Source organism: Pyrus communis, chromosome 10 (assembly GCF_963583255.1).
Source record: "Pyrus communis chromosome 10, drPyrComm1.1, whole genome shotgun sequence".
NCBI lineage: Eukaryota > Viridiplantae > Streptophyta > Magnoliopsida > Rosales > Rosaceae > Pyrus > Pyrus communis.
This window is the reverse complement of record NC_084812.1, coordinates 3,387,123-3,410,320: the sequence shown is the minus strand read 5'-3', so window position 1 is coordinate 3,410,320 and position 23,198 is coordinate 3,387,123. Positions and strand designations below refer to the sequence as shown.

The 23,198-nt window shown below is 39.5% G+C and overlaps 4 protein-coding genes across 7 annotated transcripts; 2 read left to right on the top strand and 2 right to left on the bottom strand.

Annotated features, from left to right (window-relative positions):
• Positions 1–2,507: 2,507 nt before the first annotated feature.
• On the top strand, positions 2,508–3,160 carry LOC137748374 (lachrymatory-factor synthase-like). Its single transcript, XM_068488521.1, has one exon. The coding sequence runs from the start codon at positions 2,560–2,562 to the stop codon at positions 3,064–3,066; it is 507 nt and encodes a 168-aa protein (XP_068344622.1). The 5' UTR covers positions 2,508–2,559; the 3' UTR covers positions 3,067–3,160.
• Positions 3,161–3,440: 280 nt separating this feature from the next.
• LOC137748373 (cell division cycle protein 27 homolog B-like) lies at positions 3,441–10,659 on the bottom strand. 2 transcript variants are annotated; one of them, XM_068488519.1, is made up of 16 exons: positions 10,494–10,659; positions 9,852–9,924; positions 9,617–9,726; positions 9,323–9,369; positions 8,711–8,808; positions 8,127–8,431; positions 7,179–7,331; positions 6,603–6,816; positions 6,074–6,297; positions 5,916–5,981; positions 5,228–5,347; positions 4,905–4,981; positions 4,673–4,792; positions 4,329–4,548; positions 3,936–4,217; positions 3,441–3,803 (listed from the first exon to the last, which is right to left on the bottom strand). In XM_068488519.1, exons 1-16 carry the CDS (start codon positions 10,596–10,598, stop codon positions 3,756–3,758), a joined length of 2,262 nt encoding a protein of 753 aa, XP_068344620.1. In that variant the 5' UTR covers positions 10,599–10,659; the 3' UTR covers positions 3,441–3,755. The 2 variants fall into 2 exon arrangements, with proteins under 2 accessions (XP_068344620.1, XP_068344621.1); XM_068488520.1 differs by having other exon boundaries at positions 9,617–9,676; positions 10,494–10,508.
• A 971-nt stretch (positions 10,660–11,630) lies between these two features.
• Positions 11,631–14,154, top strand: LOC137747035 (protein phosphatase 1 regulatory inhibitor subunit PPP1R7 homolog). Of its 2 annotated transcripts, none has more exons than XM_068487033.1 (7): positions 11,631–11,965; positions 12,138–12,368; positions 12,473–12,619; positions 12,715–12,857; positions 12,941–13,055; positions 13,640–13,789; positions 13,889–14,154. In XM_068487033.1, exons 1-6 carry the CDS (start codon positions 11,663–11,665, stop codon positions 13,718–13,720), a joined length of 1,020 nt encoding a protein of 339 aa, XP_068343134.1. In that variant the 5' UTR covers positions 11,631–11,662; the 3' UTR covers positions 13,721–13,789; positions 13,889–14,154. The 2 variants fall into 2 exon arrangements, with proteins under 2 accessions (XP_068343134.1, XP_068343135.1); XM_068487034.1 differs by having other exon boundaries at positions 13,640–13,793.
• A 315-nt stretch (positions 14,155–14,469) lies between these two features.
• Positions 14,470–16,873, bottom strand: LOC137747034 (SNW/SKI-interacting protein A-like). 2 transcript variants are annotated; one of them, XM_068487030.1, is made up of 2 exons: positions 16,798–16,873; positions 14,470–16,490 (listed from the first exon to the last, which is right to left on the bottom strand). In XM_068487030.1, exon 2 carries the CDS (start codon positions 16,456–16,458, stop codon positions 14,629–14,631), a length of 1,830 nt encoding a protein of 609 aa, XP_068343131.1. In that variant the 5' UTR covers positions 16,459–16,490; positions 16,798–16,873; the 3' UTR covers positions 14,470–14,628. The 2 variants fall into 2 exon arrangements, with proteins under 2 accessions (XP_068343131.1, XP_068343132.1); XM_068487031.1 differs by having other exon boundaries at positions 16,723–16,842.
• Between the last annotated feature and the right edge of the window lie 6,325 nt (positions 16,874–23,198).

Below are 23,198 nucleotides of genomic sequence, written 5' to 3'. Positions count from 1 at the left end.
CAAATGTGCGGGAAAGAAAAAAAAAATTAGAAAAGAAGAGCTAAAAGCCAAATGCAAGAGATGATCAACACGTGTCTGATTAGACTATCTTTTCTTTTATATATATATTTATGCAACTTTGCATTTATTAGCCTCACACTTTTAGACTATATTTTCTTACATATATATACATATATATATATATATATATATATTTCTGCGACTTTGCATTTATTAGCCTTTTTTCGAGGAATGAGCCTTCTTACTACCACCACACAAGCATCCCTGATTTCTGTCTTTTTCTTAAATGGAAGGGAATGGTTGTCCATCAATTTTCTTGGTATGCTAAAAAAGATATTAGAAAACAAAAGCCAAACACACCAAACCAGTTTTTCATGTTTTTTAATCAATTTTTTTTTCTCTCTAACCGATATCTTTATCATTTTACATAACTGTGGCATCTATCTTTTACGGTATCCTGTCCTTTGTCTTTTCAAGAATGGGTCTTCTCATTTATTATCTCATTTATTATCTAACATATTACTGTTAATACACAGTAAAATTGTCAGGAGTTAAACCCGGCACATGGTTTGTGGCACCAAAAAAATATAAAAAATTACAAAGACCCACAAATGATGGACAGGTGGATAGAATGGGCAAACCCGATGAATCACTATGCGAAATGGAAAAAAGCACACTGCAACGGCACCAGAAAGGGGAAAGGGCAAAATGGCCAACTCACTGCACAATTCCAAAAAAGGGCAAAAAATTGATCAGCAAGCGAGGGACAAAACCGGGTGGGCACTGTTAATGAACAGTGCCAATCCGCTAAGCTTTCGTATATATAGAAATTCTGATGGTAAAGTTAAAGGAAATGATGAATTGGTGGGGCTCGACAAGACTCGTTCGCGTGAAGAAAATTACCAAGAGGGGCATGAAGGTACGCAGGCAATTTTCGCTGATCAAGATGGTGCGAAACATGTGAATCATGATGTCGTAGGAGAGGACAAGGAGTAAATACCACAAGATAAGCACGACGAGCAAGAAAATGGAAGGGGCCAAGCTAAGGAGACATAGAGATCGGAGGAATCTAGTACCACTGACAAGGACATTTCATGTGATGAAAGTAAGAATGACTCTCTTGAGGGCCAAAATTCAGTGGCAGACACATTGGTCCATGGCTTTGACGATGTGAATGGCGTGCCAGTAGATGGCCATGACCTCGTAGAATCCATAGTGACTGGAACAGGTGGTGATCACGCAATTACCGGACATCAGGAAATGAATTCGAGTTCTAACAATCAAAGTGAAATCAGCGAAAACATGGTAAATGAAGAAGTTGGGTCTAAAGAAGGAACAACTGGTGCTGATTTGGAAGCCAAAAGCAAAATTTCTGTACAAGACTCGAACATTGACATTAAAGCGAAGGTGGAAACAAGTTCAGACATCTCAAGGATTGATACCGTTGAAGAGGCTACACAGGGAGGCAGTTCCGTTTCAGATTCATAGCCGAAACAAAATGTCATTAACATTACAAGTATCTGCACAAGCAGAAGAAACTAGAGGTAGAAGGTGAGTTGAATTAGTAGCATTTCTTCTCGAGTGACATTGTACAGTCTAATTTCGAGTTTTCTTACAAGTCGTTGGACATTTTCTTGGCCTTAGATCCGAGAACAGGTCATAGTTTGACGTCAAATAGTCATATATACGTACTAAAATGTTTACTTTCTCGGTGCTATTACAGAAACAAAGTTTCAGTTTCAGTTAATATTACCATTCAAGCTGGTCCTTTGCTTCTGCAATTACTGTTCTTCTGATTCAGTGATCTCATCATCAAGATGAAGCCTACTATCAATCACTACTTACTGGGGATCACTAAGAGGATAAAAACTTGCCTATAACGAGATGCTATTGCGGAAGCATCCCAAGCCATTTATGTATACGTGACAATGTATGATTGGCCTGAAATACAACTGCAGTTGCATCCCAACATTATTGCAGGGCTGTTAAATATGGATTAATAGTGATGTTTGGCATCCTTTTCTAGTTTCCTGTATACCTCGGAAAGGAGGGAGAATCTTCAAATTCCACCACATAAATTTGAGGAAATCTAACTCAATATCTCTGACGTGTGGTGCTGATCAAAGTTGTTGAGCAGTCCTTATCTTCTCCAAATTTGTGGTACACGAGTCTTCATCTCATTGGACAAATTCTCTCTTTTTTTTTTTTTTTTTTTTTTTTCTAGTGGCATCATCCGTCCAATAAACGCTTATAGTGAATTGGTGACAAAAGAATATCTCTCGTCTTGTTGAACTCTGCTTTATCTCACCAAGATCTCATGACCATAAGTTCATATTTTAGAAATTATATGCATATAGAGAGCGGTGATTGACACTTCAAGAAAGTTATTCTACAATTGTTCACACGTGATTCTTCCATGTGTTTTTATTAGAAGGAATGGGTGCATCGTGATGTGCTGGTAACAGCTCCTATACAGATGAAGCCTCTATATAAAGCCTATTGAGATAAACATTCTTCAAAGCATCCATTTGTTATTAGCTTTCTTGTCCTGCAAACCAAATGGCACTTGAGAAAGAATCGAAATGGGAAGGCAAGGCAAGTGCAGAGCTAAAAGGCCCCAATGCAGAGCAAATTTGGCCTCTTTTGGAGGACTTCTTTGGCCTGCACAAGTGGTTCCCAACTCTCACAACTTGCCTTGGTGTTGAAGGCACATCGGGGGTAGCCGGGTGCGTGCGGTTCTGTGCTGGGTTCAAGACTCCGGTTGATCCTAAAAGTGACCAGAACCAAGACCAAGAGAAGGTGAACTGGACTAAGCAGAAGCTGCTGAGTATAGACCCAGCAAATATGACATTTAGTTACTCTATCATAGATGGGAATGTTGGGTTTAACTCGTACATTTCGACCGTTCAAGTGGTGCCGAAGGACGCCGGGTGTACGATTGTGTGGAACTATGAATTTGAACCAGTGGAGGGATGGAGGCTGGAGGATCTGGACCTGTTTATCGGCACTGGCTTGCAAGTCATGGCTAGCAGAATGGAAGCCTCTCTCCAGCTCCAAGTTGAATAATTGGAAACACAAAAGTGATTTATTACTCTCTGTTGAGGTGTGTATTGTATTACCCTGCAATAAAACCGGCAATAAAATCTTGTAAGGTTGATAAGTTGTCGGACTTGTAGCTCTAGTCGTTAAAAGTAATTACCCATGTTTCGAGGTGAATTTGGATTTACATAATTTTTTGGAGAGATGATCTATGAATTATGAACTAAATATAAACGGTTTTGATCCTTGAAAAAAGTTAGAGTGAGTACCACAAGGTGTCCTTGAAATAAACAAAAGAACCCTAGCTTTGAATCTGGGTAAATTCTACGATTCAGACTCGTTGACGGGAAGTTCATGTATGGATTTTTACAATTTTGGTGAACGAGCAAGGCAGATTACAATCATAAACATTAGGGTTAAAGATGATGATACAAGTAGTTTTTCAACATCATGATACAACTATCCGTACAATACAGCAGCTATTATTACTTGCGTCACATCTTGTTCTCTACCAGTACGTGAATCACCTACAAAACTGAGGTCAGGTTCTACAGTATGCAGACCGGATGCGGGTGCCCGAATGAGCAGGCGAGCCTCACGAACTAGGCCATTCATACACCTTCGAAAGCACAAGCAGACTGCTAATCCGGGCAGCGTCTTTTTCAGCCAGATAACTTGCACGATGTTCTCTTTAACTGAATTCCGACACGATGGATCTACTCATCGTCTAGTTCATCAGGTACATGTAACTTCTCAATGTCAGCCTGTTGGAAAATCAAGAGATGAGCCTTGGAGTAAGATGCAAATGAAAGCTACGCTTGTGTTGTGATCAAAGCACATATGGAAAGTTGTTGATATGGGGTGTTAATAAAGAGTAAGAAATATGCTCAAATCACCTTAATGGTAGCGACATCAGTTGCGGATGGTTTCAAATCCAATGCATAACCGAAATGAAGCATTGCTTTCTCATGCATGTTACGCCGCTTATAGATCTTACCCATCAAAGCGTAGACACTACTTTCACGAGGAGAGTATTCTTTAACCTCCTCTAAGACCGCTAAAGCTTCATCGAACTTTTCTAAGCTCATTAGTATACTAGCCTTATGATACATTGGAAGTGGATTCTTCTTGTCAGCCCTAATAGCCTTCTCCATCATCACTAGAGCTTCTTCGCTTCTCTGTCATATGATATAAACACATTTCAGACAATTGAATAAAAAAATAAAAACCATTTCATAAATAAAAAGATTTCTAGGCCGTAAAGTTAGAATGGATCTGTGAATGTTAACCTTTAAAGCGTGCAATGCTGAGGCAAGATAAGTCATAATAACAGAAGAACGTGAATTGATTTGGAAAGCTGTCCGGAAGTGATGCTCCGAGAACTCAAACTTCTCTTGGCGATGATAAACCATTCCAAGGCCATACCAGGCGTTATAATGCCTTGCATCAACACGAAGTGCGGTCTGATAACTCTTTATTCCATTCTCAAAATCCTCTAGAGCAACACATCTGCAGATAGATAATTCCACGACAACGTAACTATCTGATACAAGGTCGGAACTAACCATCAAATTACGAGGAACTTCAATTTCATGAATTAAAGGTTGAAGGGAAGGAAAAGTCTTGTCCATACTCATGACCACAAAGGGTATGCGCATATGTGAATCTTGGATTAAGTTGAACAGCTCGCTGGAAATTTTTCAGAGCAGTTTCATGGTCTTTCTGCAAGCTATAGCAATTTCCCATTGCAACCCTGCAATACCATTCGATAAGAAAGAAATAAGTCTTTATGACTGACAAGAGATACTGAAAAGAAAATTGAGGTTTGAATGATGTATTATTTCGCAAAATTATGATATAGCTACCAAGGCTGAGGAGCTAAGCGGTCCGTTGATATCAGTTCTTGAGCCAGGTAACTTAACTTCATATCTTCCTTCAAATGCTGCAAAGAGTAAGAATACTCTCAGTGCACAGCAATTATTAACAGTAAAGTACAGAGAAAAGCTTAGCCACACAACAACGAAAAATTAGTGCCTAGCTTGATTTCAGAAGGATTAGCTGGACAGGAGAGCAACCCAACTGACCATCTAATGTATAACGAAAGCATCTTCTGGAAACTACAACACTTTTTTTATCCAAGTCATAAGACAAAACAATTTTTTTGAGCTACATCAATTTGGGGACTCACATAAAGAACTGTAGAATACATGTCCATCCCTTCTAAACTGTAAGGTGATGCCTGACGGGCAAGACTGAAGGCCCGATCAGCTTCTGAATAGTCTATCAATTCACAATAAGCTTTTCCAACCTGCAATTGAAGAATGCCAAAATAGTCAACTATATGCAAGTATTAGAATATGTAAGGGCAAAAATCATTCAAAGGAGCAGCTGCAAGGGATTTGAGTTGGTGTGGTGAACATGAAATTATTGAAAAACATAGGCTTAGGTATAGAAAAATCATGGAAGACTATCTGAAGTGTAACAAAAGAGAGAATGAACTAATTACAAATAAAGCAATGAAGACTGACAAATCGTACCACTCATCTGGTATCAAAAAATCATGGTAGACTATATGAAGTGTGTGAATGAAATAAGTCTAAAGATGAGATAAACGCATGACAAGACAAATTAATTAAGTTCTGATGACAGTGGGAAATCAAACAAATAGCAGAAAATCCCGTGTTTTTCAAATCTGATAAGAAAGATATTATTTTCCTTTTAGTTTTTGAAACCAGCTAACTAACTTATACAGACATCCACCAACAGCAGAAAATCGGTGAATGGAATCCTGTACTAAGAATCCAGTGCTGTGTACAAGGTCATCACAGCAGGAGACCATAGAAATACAGCCAAGTTTTCTATAAAAAAGAAACTACCTGGGAAAGCACCCATCCTGTATTGTAATGCTTGTATGGAAGTTTGAGATAGACATCGAGTGCATCCTGCGCAACACAGTCAATATTAGATAACAAAATACAACCTCAACCTAGGAAAAAATATTAATTCATTTTATTCCACGGTAACCAAGTAGTACCTGGCATCTGTACATGCAGGAAAGTCTATAGCCTTCCCCGAGGGTTCTCAAAAGACTCAATATTTCTGAAGCACCAGTGGCAACTCTTGAAACGTTGATAATACCACCAGTACTTGACAAGGTTGCTCCTTCTTGTTCAAGATATCTAGTATCACTAGGAGTAAAACCAGAAGCTACTGTCGCAGTTGTTGAACGGGAATCATCATATGTCTCATTGCGCATTCCTAAATAGGACCCAAGTTTGGAATTCACAACTATTAGCAAAAAATCCATTGGACATAACAAGCGTAGAAAAATCAAGAGTATCCTTGAGCGGAAAGTTTGTACTTATATTATCCAGGAAACGCTATTAAACTTATATGAACAAAGGAAGTGAAAAGACTTGAATCACTATAACGCAATTTGTTGTTTCTCTATTAATAGAAGAGAAGAAATTAAGTATATTGGTGATAAAATGGCTTCTTTGCCTGCTAATCTCTATATGGTAGTATAGTTCACCAAATGACTGAGAAATGAGAAGATGCATCACCTTCATCAACATTTTCATTGGGCCATGGCTGCCCCTTGCGATTTGCCAAGGAACGTGCAACAGAGCTCAGCTTGGAACTTCCAAGATATTTAGATGAATTGGTAGTTCCATTTCCGGCTGTCACTGAGGCACTGACATTAGTGTTGGCCCCTGCTTCAGCAGCAAGTCTATTGCTCCGCCGGTTGCCAGAATCAAAAGACAACCTGCTTGAAATCTGCAAAGGGAAGGCAAATAATCGTAAGAAGTCATTGACCTCAACATTCCAGAAACAACATGAAAATGTCACCAGGTAATATACAGAGACAAGAAAACCCATTATAACTAATTACTCAAATAAGGTGCCAAAGGCAACATCACCACCAAATAAATAATCTCATTGTAAGCCTACATTAAACCACAAAAACAAGAAAGCATAGACTCACATGATGACGCACATGAAATTCAAACAATACCGAACTACATTACATGTACTCAAATAGTTAAGGTATAGCAAGGAAAAGTACGAAATCAGTGACATTAAGAATTGTATCCATGGAAAAAAAAATTATTTGAATTATGAATAAGTGGAGCCTGTACCTTGCGGAGTTTTCCTTCATCAACAAACTTTCTTCTGGGGGCTTGAATTGTAGAGTTCACATTTGACTTCAGAGAGCTATCAGTACCTGTGCTCAGGTTTGGGCCATTTGGCTGGCCAATTCTACAGAGAGCTGGTGGAGCAACACCTGACAACTGCAAACAGGGACAGATCAGTGATGATACAAGAATTTCATATTTTTATTTTGACAAATATAAGTTTCAATGTTTCATTTCAGGTACCCACAAGCAACATGAAATGACAACTAAATCGTATATATTGAGTGATTATGTCCTAAAGACTCTAGCATTGAATTTGTTTTAGATTTGGTCCTTAATTTTAGAGATGTGGGTGCTTATACATAACAGTAGCCTGCAGGACCAGATTCCCATAAGTTTATATTCTTCAAATTATCTTTGCTTTAAGGTTTTCAGAGATTTTAAAGGAGTAAAATGATTTTTTTATGAATCTTGGTTAGCAATGTGCTTATTGGGTAGGTGTCTTGATTGGGAACCTTAGCTGCCTGCTGTGCGAAATTTCAGCAACCAGGTTTCCTCAAATCAGCCCCTCCTTCCCTCCTTTTGACCCATATTCAAACCATACTTTGATTTACAAATCATAAACCTCTTCTCCTACAGCCTTATGTCTTTTGACCACAACTTTCCAAATCCTAAAGCCTGGCATATCCAATTGTAGGCAATATTTGCACTTATCCTACATTAATTGGTCTAATTACAAAGAGACCAAACACATCAGTAAAGAAACCAAATACTTCCTTCAAGACAAAACCTAACTGAAGTGGTCCAGACACATAGTTACAAAGCCATAACAGACCTAATATCATTTGATACCAATAGTAAGATAAGAGTAAGCAGTGGTAGAAAGGACAGATATACAGCAATAAATGCAGGGCTGCTAGAGAAAAATTGGAGGGGACAACTTATATATACCTGCATGGGCATTGGGGAAGGAGTGTTAAAGAAAGATGAACCAGAAGTGCCATTTACAGGATGACCAGACACTCCGCCCAAACTAACATGAGAATTTCCAGACAAATCTCTTATATTATTTCCTTGAACATGTTTCAATTGTCTCTGGCCAACATCTTCGGAGCTAAAATTCCTGCCAGAAACTAAACTGCAGTCCTCATTCAGGGTAAGTAAACTTTGAGAAGCTAATCCATGATGTAGATACTGTTTTTGTATGGAAAGAACGGCAGCTTCACCGAAAACTACAGCTGCTTCTTCAGCAGCGCCTGAAACAACGGAAAATACAAAGCCTCAACTTAAATATGCATCCAAAGGCAACAAATCGCCATAAATAATCAACACAGAATTTTTGATTTAGTAAAACCATTAATTAACCAGTTGCAAAAAAACTGTATTATTTTCACAAGATGCCAAAATTATATCAATAAAAAACGTCCAAAAGTAAAATTGTGGACATGGGGGCCACTCTAAAAGTACATTCGTATAGAACAAAAGGCTCTAATCTGCCTACACTATTATTTTCATGTGTGTAACACTGTACAGACCTAATACGCACAGCTCTTCGTAAGCAGTCCACATACAAGGATCAATAGTCAAAGCCTGCTTAAAGTGATGGATGGCACTTTTCCTTCTGTCAGTATACCTAGAACAATACCAATTATAAACAATAAAATCATGAGAGGTACAATAAAATCATACAATCCAGCATACAATTACTGTAAAGTACAGAAAGAGATACTTAAGTAGTTGCAAGATGCTACAAATTCAACTAAAGGTAGCATACCTAACTTATTATAACACAACAAAGTCCTCTATCCCAAGAAACATGCAAGCGGAGAGACAGAGGGATCAGTTTAGAAGAGGATACTTTGCCAATCAGAAGAATTTCAGAAGCACCATCAATAGTTCACCTAACACTACTAGAAGGAAGAAGATTCAAACCTATAGACCCAAAAGATATTTCTTGGAGGAACAACAACATTGCTACTAGAATTCACATCTTACATGTGCGCATGTTTTTTGGTTCAGCCTCATAAAATAGATTGATTACATCAATTTAACCATCATCACAAACAAATCCTTTTCAAGAAACTTATAAAGTATCCCTGTAACAAAGGTAACGCATACACAGAAGCTCCAGAAGACAGGAGACAAACCTGTATATAAGCCCTAAAAGGTAATGACCCGCTGCGCCATTTGGAACCTGCCAAAGGAATAATGAGCAAGTCATCTGCTGTTAGAAACCACATGAACAGGCTGAAAACTGAATACCAATATCAACATTTGGAACACTAAGCAGAAATTACATAATGTCTAAAGGGTTAATGCCATTCATTTCAACCCCTATTATGTAGAAAACAATGAAAAATGTTTTAGGAAGCAAGACTTGAAAAAGCAACTATGTAAGTATTACTTTAGAATCATGCTCCAAATAAAATAGAGTTCAATACCTCTGCACCAGGCTCATTAGCAGGACATAACGCTGCTTCTGCTTCACTTAGAAGATCCATCTGAAAGCATGATAGTGCAAACATGTAGCGGGATTGAGCCACTTGTGTTCCTTCATAAAACATCAGAAAAAAGAAAAGAGGTCCATGTGGATGAGAAATACTATGACGGAAATAATAAATTAGCAACGAAAACCCACAATGAAAAAAAGGGGAGTACTTAATATGACTTGCTTACCCTTTAAAATATGATATGCAGCATAAGCTTGGTTGCTTTGCAAGTAACAGCCAGCTAACAACTGTAAATTCGTCTGCCATATAACAAATTTCATGTTAACTTCTGAAAATCCCATAACTGATCCGATTAATGCTAACAAAAATAGCACCAATGTAGTAAGTAAACCCCATTTAGAAACCCCATTATCTAAAAGGCCACACCTTTATGCTTCATTCCAAAAGAGCTACCATAAACAATTTGCAGTCCAGAGCTCCAATAATTCAAAGCTCATAAAAAAACTGAAAGTAACTAATTAACCTTAAAAGAAAGCACTTTATTCCAGAAAAGAAAAATGTGAACTGTGGGTAAATACAAATATCCTTAAAGATTCTAAAGCAACAAAACCCTAGTTCTCAAATTACAGAACACTAAGATTACTCAGGCATAAGTAAAATTTTCACAAATTACTAGTAAATTAAACACGAAGAGTCGATCAAGATAATAGAAGCGGTAATGTTCCCCCAAACACCAGAAAAAGAAGAAATTTCATTCCGAATACGTCATATCCCTCGTTTTGTCTTTCTTTCCTGGGATTTTCTCGGCAACCAAACAAGCAGGCGATGAACGAAAGAGAGAGTGAGAGAGTAGGTGGATAAGAGGTACCTCGGAAGGGAACTCGGCGCAGAGGCGTTCGCATACGAAAATGGCGTTCCGGTGCATGAAATCACGGAGACTGTGCTGGACACAGTCTCGAAGTATCGTTTCCATGGCTGCTTGCTCTGATTGGGAGGAGAGAGAGAGAAGGACAGAGGGGGGTTTTGGTTTTGGGTTCAAATCAGGGCGGCACGTGTGATCTCCTCATTTCAAATCACGCGTCAGGGGACATTGTTTTCCTTCTTATTTTATTTTTCCTTCTCTTTTTTCTTGATTTCAAAATACGTCCTAAAAAATAAATAATGAAAAAGGGAGATAATCTTGTAACGGTTAAATAATTTTATAGCTCTTTTCAGGAAAATAATCATCTTCGGATCATTTCCATTCAGATCATTCAAGATTGCTTGCATGCCTTGCTTGGAACAAGGCCGCGAAGCCATCACAACTTCTTCTCATTCCTTGAACAAGGCACCATCAATCTCATCTACAATCCCAACGATGTCGTCGTTTTCTCTGATGTATGCGCCCCTCTCAACCCTCCTACCGTTAACATCATTGTCGCTGATCTCAAGGCAAAGGATCCCAAAGCTTTTGCTATCATCGCAGCTTCTTCTCATTCTGATGGCGTCAAGGTCGTTTGAACGTTTTTGTGATCGTTTAATTTTCAATTGAACTGACATAATAAAATATTCGGAAGATCCGAATAAAATCGATCCATAGAGAATCATATTCCTTTTTTTGTTATAGCATACACGATTTTCCATACTAAAACGAGAAAATAGTTTAGACCTGAACCAATGGGTTAAAAAATAAGACCTCAACCACCAATTCAATTTACCACTTATTTTGAACAAGTTAATAAAGATAAAAGAAGTTTAAAATTAATACAGTTTCATGAGCTAGCAAACACAAGATAATACCATAATTAGAATAATTCTAATAATTATGCCATTAAATTTCAAGAAGATAAATTCTAAAGTCATCAAGGAATCAAGTGATGGATTTATTAGTTAAACATGACTCAACAATTTACGATTGGGCCGGCCCATATGAGGGGCCCAAAACTTTCCGGCTGCGAAGCAGAAGCGACAAAAATAAAATAAAAATATCTGGGAAATAAAAACCAACCAAAAAACGCAACACGAGTGGTAGCGTTAGAGCGTATACCGTTCACCTCAATGGCCGACCAGACTGAAACGCCACCGCCGGGTCAGAATCCCGTAGATCACGATGATCAGACGGCGGACGACGATCCGTCCTCGACGGTCCTCGATCTCACCAGCTTCCAACTCCACGACCTCGACTCGGTCGAGTTATCACCGAGTCTAACGGAGTTAGACCTGACGGCGAACCGCCTCACCGGTTTGGACCCTCGGATTGCGACCCTCTCGAACCTCAAAAAGCTCTCTCTCCGCCAGAACCTCATCGAAGACGCCGCCGTCGAACCGATCTCCGGCTGGGACGCCCTCTCCGGTCTCGAGGTAAATAAAAAAAGTTAAGTGTTTTTCTCGGCGGTTTGTCTGGTTCCCGGGAAAATAAATTAAATGTGATTTTGTCGGTGATTTGTTTGGTTCCCGGGAAAATAAGATTGAATGTGATTTTCTTGGCTGTCTGTTTGGTTCCCGGGAAAATTAACAGTTTTGAGGGATGCAGGAGTTGGTGCTGAGGGATAATAAGCTCGGAAAAATACCTGATGTCAGCATATTCACGAAGCTTCTGGTTTTCGACGTTTCGTTCAACGAGATTACGTCGTTACATGGATTGTCCAAGGTCACCAGTACCCTCAAGGAGCTGTACGTGTCGAAAAATGAAGTCACCAAGATTGAAGAAATTGAGCACCTCCACGAGCTTCTGATTCTCGAGCTCGGTTCGAATCGATTGCGGGTTAGTTCTATTGAGCGTTTGAGATTATGTACATGGAAAATTATTGATAGTGTAGCAAAACTAGCATCCGGCCTGTTCTGATTGCATGATGAAATGCAAATCAGGTGATGGAGAATTTGCAGAACTTGACAAAGTTGCAGGAGCTGTGGCTGGGGCGGAATCGGATTAAGGTGGTGAATTTGTGTGGGTTGAAATGCATCAAGAAGCTGAGCTTGCAAAGCAATCGGTTAACTTCGATGGCGGGATTTGAGGTAAGTGATTTGCCACCACGATTTGTGTGAGATGGAAATCTCAAATGCATTTGTTGTATAAATATTGAAAATTTATATCGCTCCACCTTTTGCAGGAGTGCGTTGCTCTAGAGGAGTTGTACTTGAGCCATAATGGCATTTCGAAAATGGAAGGCCTCTCAACGTTAGTCAACCTACGTGTCCTGGATGTATCAAATAATAAGCTAACATCGGTGGAGGGTATAGAAAGCCTAACAATGTATGTATTAGACCTCTTTGTCGCTATTGGGTTTGATGTTGGTCTTGTCGTTTCTACCTTCTTATGGGAATCTTGTGTTATAGGTTAGAAGATCTATGGCTTAATGACAACAGCATAGAGTCACTTGAAGGCTTTGCCGAGGTTCTTGCTGGTTCAAGAGAGAAGCTCACTACCATCTATCTCGAAAAAAACCCATGTGTATGTTTATCTGTAACCTGCAAACGTACTATATTTTAAGTTTTACTGTTGTATTCATTTAACATGCTTAGATTCCGTTTAAGGAAGTTTAAAATTAGCGTGTTCATAAATGCCAAGTGGTGCGAGAGTTCATGCAAGTCTAATGCTTTGGTCAAATAAGTATAGGGGCGAAACGTACTACCAGCTGCAGCAATATTCTGATATGTATACATGTCTGTTGAAAGTGCAGAGTCCGTTAGATAAAAAGGAAGAATAGTGGTTGTGAGATTTCGTAGGTGTGGATCAGCTGATATATATATATATATATATATATATATATAAATGTTTACATCCTTTAGGGTTAGCATGAAGGCAAACCATACTTTGTGTCTATGAACTGGCGTATGGTAAATGATTGAGAAGAATTATTAATTTTAAGTAACGAAGAAGAGTAGAAGACTGTTAAACAGATAACGACAACGTGCATAAATATATGATTGGTTTTGTATTCCTTTCTGTGTTGATATGCTTTGTTTGGCTTGTTGATAAATGTGTTTCATATGCTTTAAAATTATTTATATTTGGTCATGCATCTCGTATTGCAGGCAAAGTCGCCAAACTATGCTACTACCCTGAGACAAATCTTCCCAAATATCGAGCAAATTGATTCTCATATGTTTGCATAAAAGTTTTCATGGCTTCAGCTCTCTCAACATAATTTTCATGGAGCACCACCAGAAATACAAAATTACAATGTAGGTATTCTTTCTCGACTATGTCCCAGTGGTTATGGCATTGCCTCCTCAAAATGAACTTATTTGTAATGTTCGAGTTTTCATGGATGTTGTATGCAGGAAAACTGTTGCTCGGGAGGCTGCTTCCGGAGTGTCAGAGTGCCGAATTTGAAAAGAGACTCCGCAAAATAGTGATAGATTTCGATATCATGGATGGCTCAAGAACTCACTCGAAAATTGATTAAAACGAATTTTCCGTGTTGTTTTCTGAAGTTATTTAAACCACCCTCCTCTTACTTCTTTTCCTTTCAATCCTTCTAATTTATGTGTGTAATTTTGAATCTATTATTTATCAATCCTTAGTGCATGACTTTTTGATTGCATCATTTCTGGATGCCGAGAAGGTGCCTTAAACTTACAGATGTAATACTAGATTTACTTCTCCATCAACCTCCACATCGCCAAGAAATTTTTTAGTGTATCGACATCACGATCCGATACAAGTAGTGTCGCCGGCACACCGAAAGTCTCTTCGCATTGCCATTTCATTGTTGATCTGTTATCCGTGCACACTCGTAGGTTGCGCGTTGTGTATTCGCAACGTTCGATCAGACATTCTTTACCTTATAAAGCAACCCGAAGAGTGCATGATGGCTTTTTTGGAATCAAAACTCCGAGATTATGCAATACCTATGACATATTCCAAAGAGAAGTATGAAGGTTTATCTCCACAAACTTAGGCAGCCAATTGCTGTCAAGAACTAAAGAGCCACATTCATAACTTTCCACGAGACCAAAATAGATACGTAAATTTAAAGAGTTAATACAGATCAACTTTGAAAAAGGCAGTTCCGAACAGCTTAGCGACCCCTTTCAAAGCCAATACGAGTTCTGCTGGAGCCGCCTTCATAGTCATCTCGCATGGAAGAGCCGCCACTTGCTCTCATTGTTCCTCCTGTTCCAACCTTATCAAGCGCTTTCTTGCCGCCCTTCTTCACCTCTGTCAAGAACTGGTCAAGACCAAATGGATCAGCTTCTTCCACAGCATCCTTCTCAAACTCGACTGGTCTATCTCTTGGCCCTGCCCTCTCAGCAGCTCCTCCAAATCCTCTGTCGGGTTTGAAGCGATCAGTCTTCATAATCTTATCCAACTGCTCATCAGCGCCGCCATACATTTCACTATCAGCATCCTTTTTAGGCCTGTATAGAGTTGAGAGTGTCGGCTGAGCAGTAAACAAGCCTTTGTCGTAAACATTGTACTGGTCATCAGTGGCAAACCCGGAGTCCATTCCTTTCTCCTGGTTGAATAGCCTCTGATCGTACATAACCTCTCCCCCTTTGCCTGCTCCCGCTGAAGCCATGCCAAGAGCAACTTTCTCGCTAATATCACGATCTCTATCTCTCGTAATTTTACTTTTCTTTCCCACTGCTACATCTTTGGCCTCCAACCTTCTCTCCCTTTCTCTCTCTTTGCGCCGCTCTTCGCGGATCTTGTCCCGCCCGATCCTCTCTTCTTCTTTTTCTCTTGTCTCCTTCGGATAATCCATTTCCTTTTCCCTTGTTGGACGCTCATAATCCCCTCTCATATCAGTATCCATGGCTGTTCTGTCAGAAGCCATTGGAACAGCCGCAGGGGGCGCAGCACCTGTTCTCTCAGAACGAGCTTTCTGAGCTAATGCCCTCAACTCCTGCTCTTTCTTTTCCTTCTCCTTCATCAACATTTCCTTCTGAACCTTAGATCTCATAGCAACTGCCTCTCTAGCCTTCTGCTCCGCAACATACAAAGACTCAGAGAGCTTTGCAAAATTATCATTAATCTGAACATCTTGAAGGCCTCTTCCATCAGCTGCAAGACGTTTGTCCAATGGAATTGTATACCCTTTCGGGTTCTTCCAGTTTGAAATACAAGGTGGAATCTTCCAATCCTGCTGGTCTTTCACAGTCACTGGCCGAGGAGGGGAATGCATGACCGGGACAGGTGGGGATCCAGAAGCCCTTGGAACACGCTTATGCTTGAACTTTGGAGGCTCAAGTGGGTCCACAGGCATCTCGTTCATCATGATAATCCTCTCCTTGGCACCAGAATTAAATGCCTCCGATTTCTGTGACGGTTTATACTTGATATATTGCGATTCTGACGACTGCTTGGCCACATTTTTCGGCTGTGCAGCGCTCAATCTCACATTCACAATCTTCTCAAGCGCAGCTTTTGTTTCTGCCGTCGTTTCTTCAATCGCCTTCTGCTCCTCCTCATCCTCATCCTCTTCCATCTCCTCTTCCGCATCCTTCAAAATTTTCGGCACAATATCCTTATGCTGAGAATACACAATCTTTCTCGAGTTCTCATTCTGCTTAACAATAGCATCATACGCAATCTCCCCATTCGCATCAACCGAAACTGGAAGAATCTTCGTCCCAGGTTTCGACAACTTGTCCCTGCCCATGCCAAGAGGGTACTGAGCAATGTGAATCTCTGGGAAAGCCCCGCCTTCCCCGAAATCCTCCACCTTCCTAGGAACAAAGCCTTGACGCTTCAAGTACTGAGGCACAGGATTAGGTTTAACGACAGCTGCAGATCTTTCTGCCTCGGCCGAACTGAACCGCTGCTTGAACCACGGATCATTCGAGTGGTCGTAATAAGTCGTTGTGGTTGCCGCCGGCGGCGGAATCAGCTCCTTCAGAGACGTCATGGTCGATAATCTCCTCCTCCTCCAACCCCAAACTGTTCCAATTTTACAGGGTACCAAAATAAATAAATAAAATTCAAAACTTTCGAATAACAAAAATTTAAAACTAAACAAATAAATCGAGTTCATAGATTTGAGTCGATACCCAATCAGATTGAACTCAAAATATTCAAATTAACAATCAAATATTAATAAAAAAAAAGCAATAATTTACGATTAATTTACCCTAAGAACGCGATTAGAACACGAATTATGAAAAACCCTAACCTTCGATCGCGCGAAAAATAAGAACAAATTGAATTGGAAAAATAAAATAGCGGAGGGAAAGAATCGAATGCGAACCTGATTGGCAGCGTTAGGGTTTCTGAGATGAGAATTTTTTTTTTTTTGTTTTTTGGAAAACGTTTCTGAGATGAGCTTGGGCGGTGGTTTAATGGATGACTGAGTTGATATAAAGGGTCAATTTGCACTAATAGTCCCTGTAATTATTTGGATTTCATTTTTGTCCCTATAACTTTTTTTATTATTATTTTTCCCTTGGAGTTTAGTTTTGTTTGCATTTTAAATGAGTTGATATTTTCATTCTTGTCCACGTCATCATTATTTTGCAAGGAAAAGGAATACTCAGATTCCTCAAATCCACCAATTTGAACCATTGAAATTTGATCTAACGGTTAAAGTTATTATAACTTTTAAATGGCCCCTATTTTTAGCCAGTGGATCAAATTTTAAGGGCCTGTATTGGTAGATTTGGTGGAAGAGATCCGGAGATGATCCCTGTCCATTTTGAAAAACCTAGTTTGGATGCAAGGAACTTGTATCTCAATTTAATAAGAGCGTTCACCCTTATTCACAGTTTATTAGTTTTGATTTCATTTTCGATTTCTCCTTCACTCCTATACCCCCATAAAGATACGAGTTGGAAAAGTTTTAGTTTATGTTAAAGAAAAATGGAATTACATCGATGAACGTGAAAATTGAGATAAACTACAAAGATTATTAGTGTGATATCCTTTTAATTTGGGGACATGGTTCATATATATCTTAGTTCGTTCCGCTTCACCTATGCCAAAAAGTCAAAAAGAAGCATTTGTTTGATTTGATCCAATCCATATTCGATTTGGGGTAGAACCAAGATAATTTTTTCTCTGTTGGACTTGTCAAATCATTTACTTGAAGCTCAAGCTATAAGTTTACTCCTCCAGATAACTTCTTCCATTGCCGAATGTGTTGCTTTAGATATATAGGAACTGCAATGGAGCCATATATATCTCAGTTGCGATTTGTTCAAGAGAGAAGCTCGCCCTCTCAGTTGTGATTCGTTCAAGAGAGAAGCTCGCTCTCTCTCAGTTGCGATTTGTTCAGATTGAAGCTCACTCACTCGGTTGCACTTCGTTTAAGATTTTCTAAATTGTGTTAATAATGCTTACTTTTGTTATTTTCCTTTTTACTTCAGGTTTTATGAGGTAACGTTGTTTAATCCTTGTCCTTGGTATGTTGTATATATCAGTTTTGGATGCTGAGAAGTGGCCTTGGATTAACAAGTTTGATGTTTCAATATATAGCTCCTTGCTATGCATGCCATTGTTGATTTGATGGTATACGTTCCAGTATGGTGCGTTAACGAGAAGGACTTTCATGGCAACGATCCATGTCACGGGTTCTAGCTCCATCGCTTAGTTTAAGTATTCGCATGTTCGAGAAAAGCTCGCTTGAACGGCTGTATCTGAAACACCACATGGCCATGACTCCTGCAGTAGACCTGACCAAGTCCTGTCAACAACAATATCAACAAAGTAGTCTTCCAAGCACTTGATATTACCTATAACTTAGATTTTTCATGAAAGTTTAGGTTAATTTTAGGATTGAATTCCCTCGAATATAACTAAAAATTAAAATAAAAGTTAGGTTATTAGTGTTTGTATTGGATGTGTCATCATTATGTTGGAGGTCATCATTATGTTGAAGGTCATCATTTTGTTGCTTTCGGTTCTCCCATATAGATAATAGATTAAGATTAGTGGGATTGGATGTGTCATCATTATGTTGGAGGTCATCATTATGTTGGATGTCATCATTTTGTTGCTTTCGGTTCTCCCATATATGTTGCATTGTGTAATGGTTTCAGACATGAAATATACATAAAAAAAACACTCAACATGGTATCAGAGCGGGCATCATCCTGAGCCAGTTCTGTATATCGAATCTGCTGTGTTTATTTTTCAAAAACAATGGCAGATGGAAGTATCATTGCTTCTTCATCTGGAAGCGCTTCTGAAATGGATATCAATCCAAACCAACGACTCAGTTCAGTATTATTGAATGAGTTTAATTATTTGCCATGGGCAAGGGCTGTTAGTCTTGCTCTCGGTGGACGATCCAAACTCGGTTTCATCAATGGCAGTCAACCTGCACCAGATGCTTCTTCTCCAAAATATGGAGGGTGGCTATGTAAATATCAACTGGTCATGTCATGGTTGTTAAATTCTATGGAAAGGAATATTGCTGAAATCTTCAGCTATTCCGAGTCGTCTCTCATCCTTTGGACCACCGTGAAGGAGATGTATGGAAATCAAAACAATGCAGCTCGCATCTTTCAACTCAAGAAGGATATCTCCAACATACAGCAGGAAGGTAAAAGCTTTGTTCAACATCTTGGTTCTTTGAGAAGCATGTGGAATGAGTTAGATGTGTACAGACCTCACACAACTGATCTCTCTGTGCTCCTTAAAAGAACTGAAGAAGATAAAAATTTTCAATTATTGTCTAGCTTGAGCTCAGAATATGAGGATTTGAGAAGTCACATTCTCATGAACTCGGAGCTACCATCCTTCACTAGTATCTGTGCAACTATCCAACGTGAGGAAGTAAGGAGAAAAGTCATGAACAATGGTATAAAAACCAACGTGACAAAAGCTAGGGCTTACCTGACAAATGAAAAAAGATATAAAGGAAAAAACCCTCATTTAAAGTACCTACATTGTGACAACATCGGGCATGTGAGAGACAAGTGCTGGATCCTACATCCAGAACTCAAACCTGACTTCATGAAGGATAAATCCGCACCAAAGACAAGTCGAGCACACCCTCGTGCCAACACTGCAACATCTTCATCTATCAACAATGTTGATACCTATCAACAGTTCACTGCAAATCCTACCATCCTTTTAAATGAGTTCGCAGCGTATCTCCAAAAAAAGAAGGGAAAAGAGGATGGATCGGTTGATCATGAAAATGGAAGTACTACTGCATTGATGGGCAAATTTGCAGGTTTTTTAGCTGATGCTGATTATGTACCTCAGACAGACTTGAAAGGTATCGTAACTGCTTTCCAAACTGCTCTTAAAATAAATGAGTTACATGATTTTTGGGTTGTAGATTCTGGTGCCACAGACCATATGACTAATCAAATGTCAAAGTTACATAGATTTGAGAAACTACATAATCCTTCACATGTATCTGTTGCTAATGGTGAAGGTGCTAGGATTGTAGGAAAGGGAAAAATCCACCTGATATCTGATCAAATAGAGTCTATGGCCCTATATGTCCCATCATTTCCATTTCAACTTCTCTCAGTGGGAAGAATCACAAATTCCTTAAATTGTTTGGCCATTTTTTCACCAAAAACTGTCATTTTTCAGGATTGTATAACCAACAGGACGATTGGTGAGGGGTTTTACCTTGATGGTCTCTATTACATATCAAAAAGCTCTTCCTGTGGGTTCCATGCCAAGTCAAAGTCCATCCATACCTCCATTCAAGCTTCCACCTTGTGGCACCAACGACTAGCTCATCCATCTCAACCTATCTTATCCACCTTATTTCCTGACTTAGGCAAAGAATCAACCCACTGTGAAACTTGTCATTTGTCAAAGGCAACAAGACTACCTCTAGGGTCTTCGATGTCTAGAGTTTCTCATCTTTTTGAGCTTGTACACTCTGATATATGGGGACCAACAAATGAATCTTTTGATGGTTATAAATATTTCATAACTTTTGTTGATGATTATTCAAGAGCCACCTGGTTATATTTGTTAAAATCAAAAAATGAGGTGATGGAAGTGTTTAAGGACTTTCACAACCTTGTCAAAAATCATTTTTCTTCTCAAATCAAAACCCTAAGGTCTGATAATGGCACATAATACATGTCCCAAGTCATGACTCAATATTTGAGCAACAATGGCATCATACATCAAACTAGCTGTGTTGGCACACCCCAACAAAATGGTGTTGCCGAGAGAAAAAACCGAGATCTCCTTGAAAAAACTAGGGCATTGATGTTACAAATGAATGTACGAAAACGTTTTTGGTCTCAAAGCGTCATGACAGCAGCTTACCTGATCAACAGATTACCTAGTAGGGTTTTGGGGTTCAAATCCCCAATGGAGATAGTCAAGAACAGAAAGGTGGACTTGTCTCACCTTAAAGTCTTTGGATGCATCTGTTTTGTTCATGTTCAATCATTACATCGAGACAAACTTGATCCTAGGGCAACTAAATGCATTTTCCTTGGCTACTCGTCCACACAAAAAGGGTATAAGTGTTATAATCCACAACTTAAGAGATTAATTGTTTCAAAGGATGTTCAATTTCATGAAACTAACTCTTATTACAGTAAGTCTCTGGATAGTACAAGTCAGGGGGAGATTATCTTGAACATGTTTCCACTGCCAAGGACTGAGATACTCAACAATGCGGGTGATCAAACTCACACAATGGATCTTGTGGCTCCAAATCAACCGGATTCATATGACGACAGCAACATGCTTGTAGAAGATGAAACTCTACGTAGTATTGGTCCTGAAGAACCTTCAGAAGAGTCTTTTCCTACCATACCTCGACGAAATCCAACTCGTGAGAGGCACCCACCAGCAAGACTGCAAGACTTTGTTACGTACAAGCTCAAGCACCCCTTATCCAACTACTGTTCTTATCAAAAGTTGTCACATAATTACACTGCCTATTTGAGTAATATATCTGCGCATGAAGAGCCTCAATCATTTCAAGAAGCTAACCAATCCCAAGTGTGGCAGCAAGCAATGCAGGATGAACTGCATGCACTAGATCAACATAAAACCTGGAGCATTGTGCCACTGCCCAAAGGAAAGAAGATAGTAGGCTGCAGGTGGATATACAAAATTAAATTCAACTCGGATGGGTCTATTGAAAGACACAAGGCACGATTAGTGGCCCGTGGCTTCACTCAAACATTTGATGTGGATTACAAGGAAACCTTTGCCCCCGTTGCAAAGATGAACACAGTGCGCGTACTCTTGTCTGTGGCTGTCAACAAAGGATGGCCTATGTACCAAATGGATGTAAAAAACGCCTTCTTACATGGTGAGCTTGAAGAAGACGTCTACATGAGATTACCACCGGGTCACTCTCAAAGTCATAAAACAGGATGTTGTGTGTAAACTGCACAAATCAATTTATGGTCTTAAACAATCACCGAGAGCCTGGTATGCTAAGCTCAGTTCAGTCCTTATCAGTGTTGGTTTTGGAAGAAGCAATGCGGACTCCTCTTTATTTGTACGCTCAGGCACCGCTGGTACATTGGTTGTTCTTGTGTATGTTGATGACTTGATTATCACCGGAGATAACCCTAAAGAAATCAAAGAACTCAAGCACTCCCTTCAGCAACGCTTTGCAATAAAAGATCTTGGTGTTCTGAGATACTTCCTTGGCATCGAAATGGCTACATCTCACAAGGGCTTCTTCCTTAACCAGCGCAAATATGTTTTGGATCTCCTTAAGGAAGCAAACATGAGTGATGCTAAACCGGTCCCTACACCTCTTGACATTAAACTTAAAGTCAGCTTAGAGGGTCAATCTCTTCCAAACATAAGTTATTATCAGCGGTTGGTTGGTAAGTTGATATACCTGACCATCACAAGGCCCGACATTACCTATGCTGTCAGTATTGTTAGCCAATTTATGCACTCTCCCACGATGGAGCACTTTAACCTAGTCAAAAGGATACTTCGGTATCTAAAAGGTTCTGTGGGACGTGGTATAATCATGAAGAAAAATGCAAGCACTCAGATTACAGGTTATTGTGATGCAGATTGGGCTGGCAATTCCATTGATCGTAAGTCTACAACGGGATTTTGCACGTTTGTGGGAGGCAACCTTGTCTCATGGAAAAGCAAAAAACAAACTGTCGTTGCAAGATCCAGTGCTGAGGCAGAATATCGGGCAATGGCATCTACTGCGTGTGAACTAATCTGGCTCAAAGGTTTACTGTGTGACTTAGGTGTTTTCAATCATCAATCCATGTCCCTTTTCTGTGACAATCAGGCTGCAATGCACATTGCTTCCAACCCAGTTTTTCATGAGAGAACCAAGCACATTGAAGTCGATTGTCACTATGTTCGTACACAAGTTCAATCTTAGGTTATCCAAACGCATTTTGTAAGGAGCTCGGATCAACTTGCGGACCTATTCACAAAATCATTGGCCTCTCATCAGTTTCAGCTTCTTCTTGGCAAGCTTGGATCTATCAACCTTTTGGATCCAGCTTGAGGGGAAGTATTGGATGTGTCATCATTATGTTGGAGGTCATCATTATGTTGAAGGTCATCATTTTGTTGCTTTCGGTTCTCCCATATAGATAATAGATTAAGATTAGTGGGATTGGATGTGTCATCATTATGTTGGAGGTCATCATTATGTTGGATGTCATCATTTTGTTGCTTTCGGTTCTCCCATATATGTTGCATTGTGTAATGGTTTCAGACATG

Bases quoted from the DNA above. Each gene is read 5' to 3' on its own strand.
- LOC137748373 (XM_068488519.1), bottom strand. From the start codon at position 10,598: ATGGAAACGATACTTCGAGACTGTGTCCAGCACAGTCTCCGTGATTTC. The intron at 8,809-9,322 runs GTTTGTCTCCTG...GTATTGTTCTAG, and splicing joins CTTTTAGGGCTTATATACAG to GTATACTGACAGAAGGAAAA. The intron at 4,982-5,227 runs GTGAGTCCCCAA...TACTCTTTGCAG, and splicing joins TGTATTCTACAGTTCTTTAT to CATTTGAAGGAAGATATGAA.
- LOC137747035 (XM_068487033.1), top strand. From the start codon at position 11,663: ATGGCCGACCAGACTGAAACGCCACCGCCGGGTCAGAATCCCGTAGAT. The intron at 11,966-12,137 runs GTAAATAAAAAA...TGAGGGATGCAG, and splicing joins ACGCCCTCTCCGGTCTCGAG to GAGTTGGTGCTGAGGGATAA. The intron at 12,369-12,472 runs GTTAGTTCTATT...AATGCAAATCAG, and splicing joins TCGGTTCGAATCGATTGCGG to GTGATGGAGAATTTGCAGAA.
- LOC137747034 (XM_068487030.1), bottom strand. From the start codon at position 16,458: ATGACGTCTCTGAAGGAGCTGATTCCGCCGCCGGCGGCAACCACAACG.
- LOC137748374 (XM_068488521.1), top strand. From the start codon at position 2,560: ATGGCACTTGAGAAAGAATCGAAATGGGAAGGCAAGGCAAGTGCAGAG.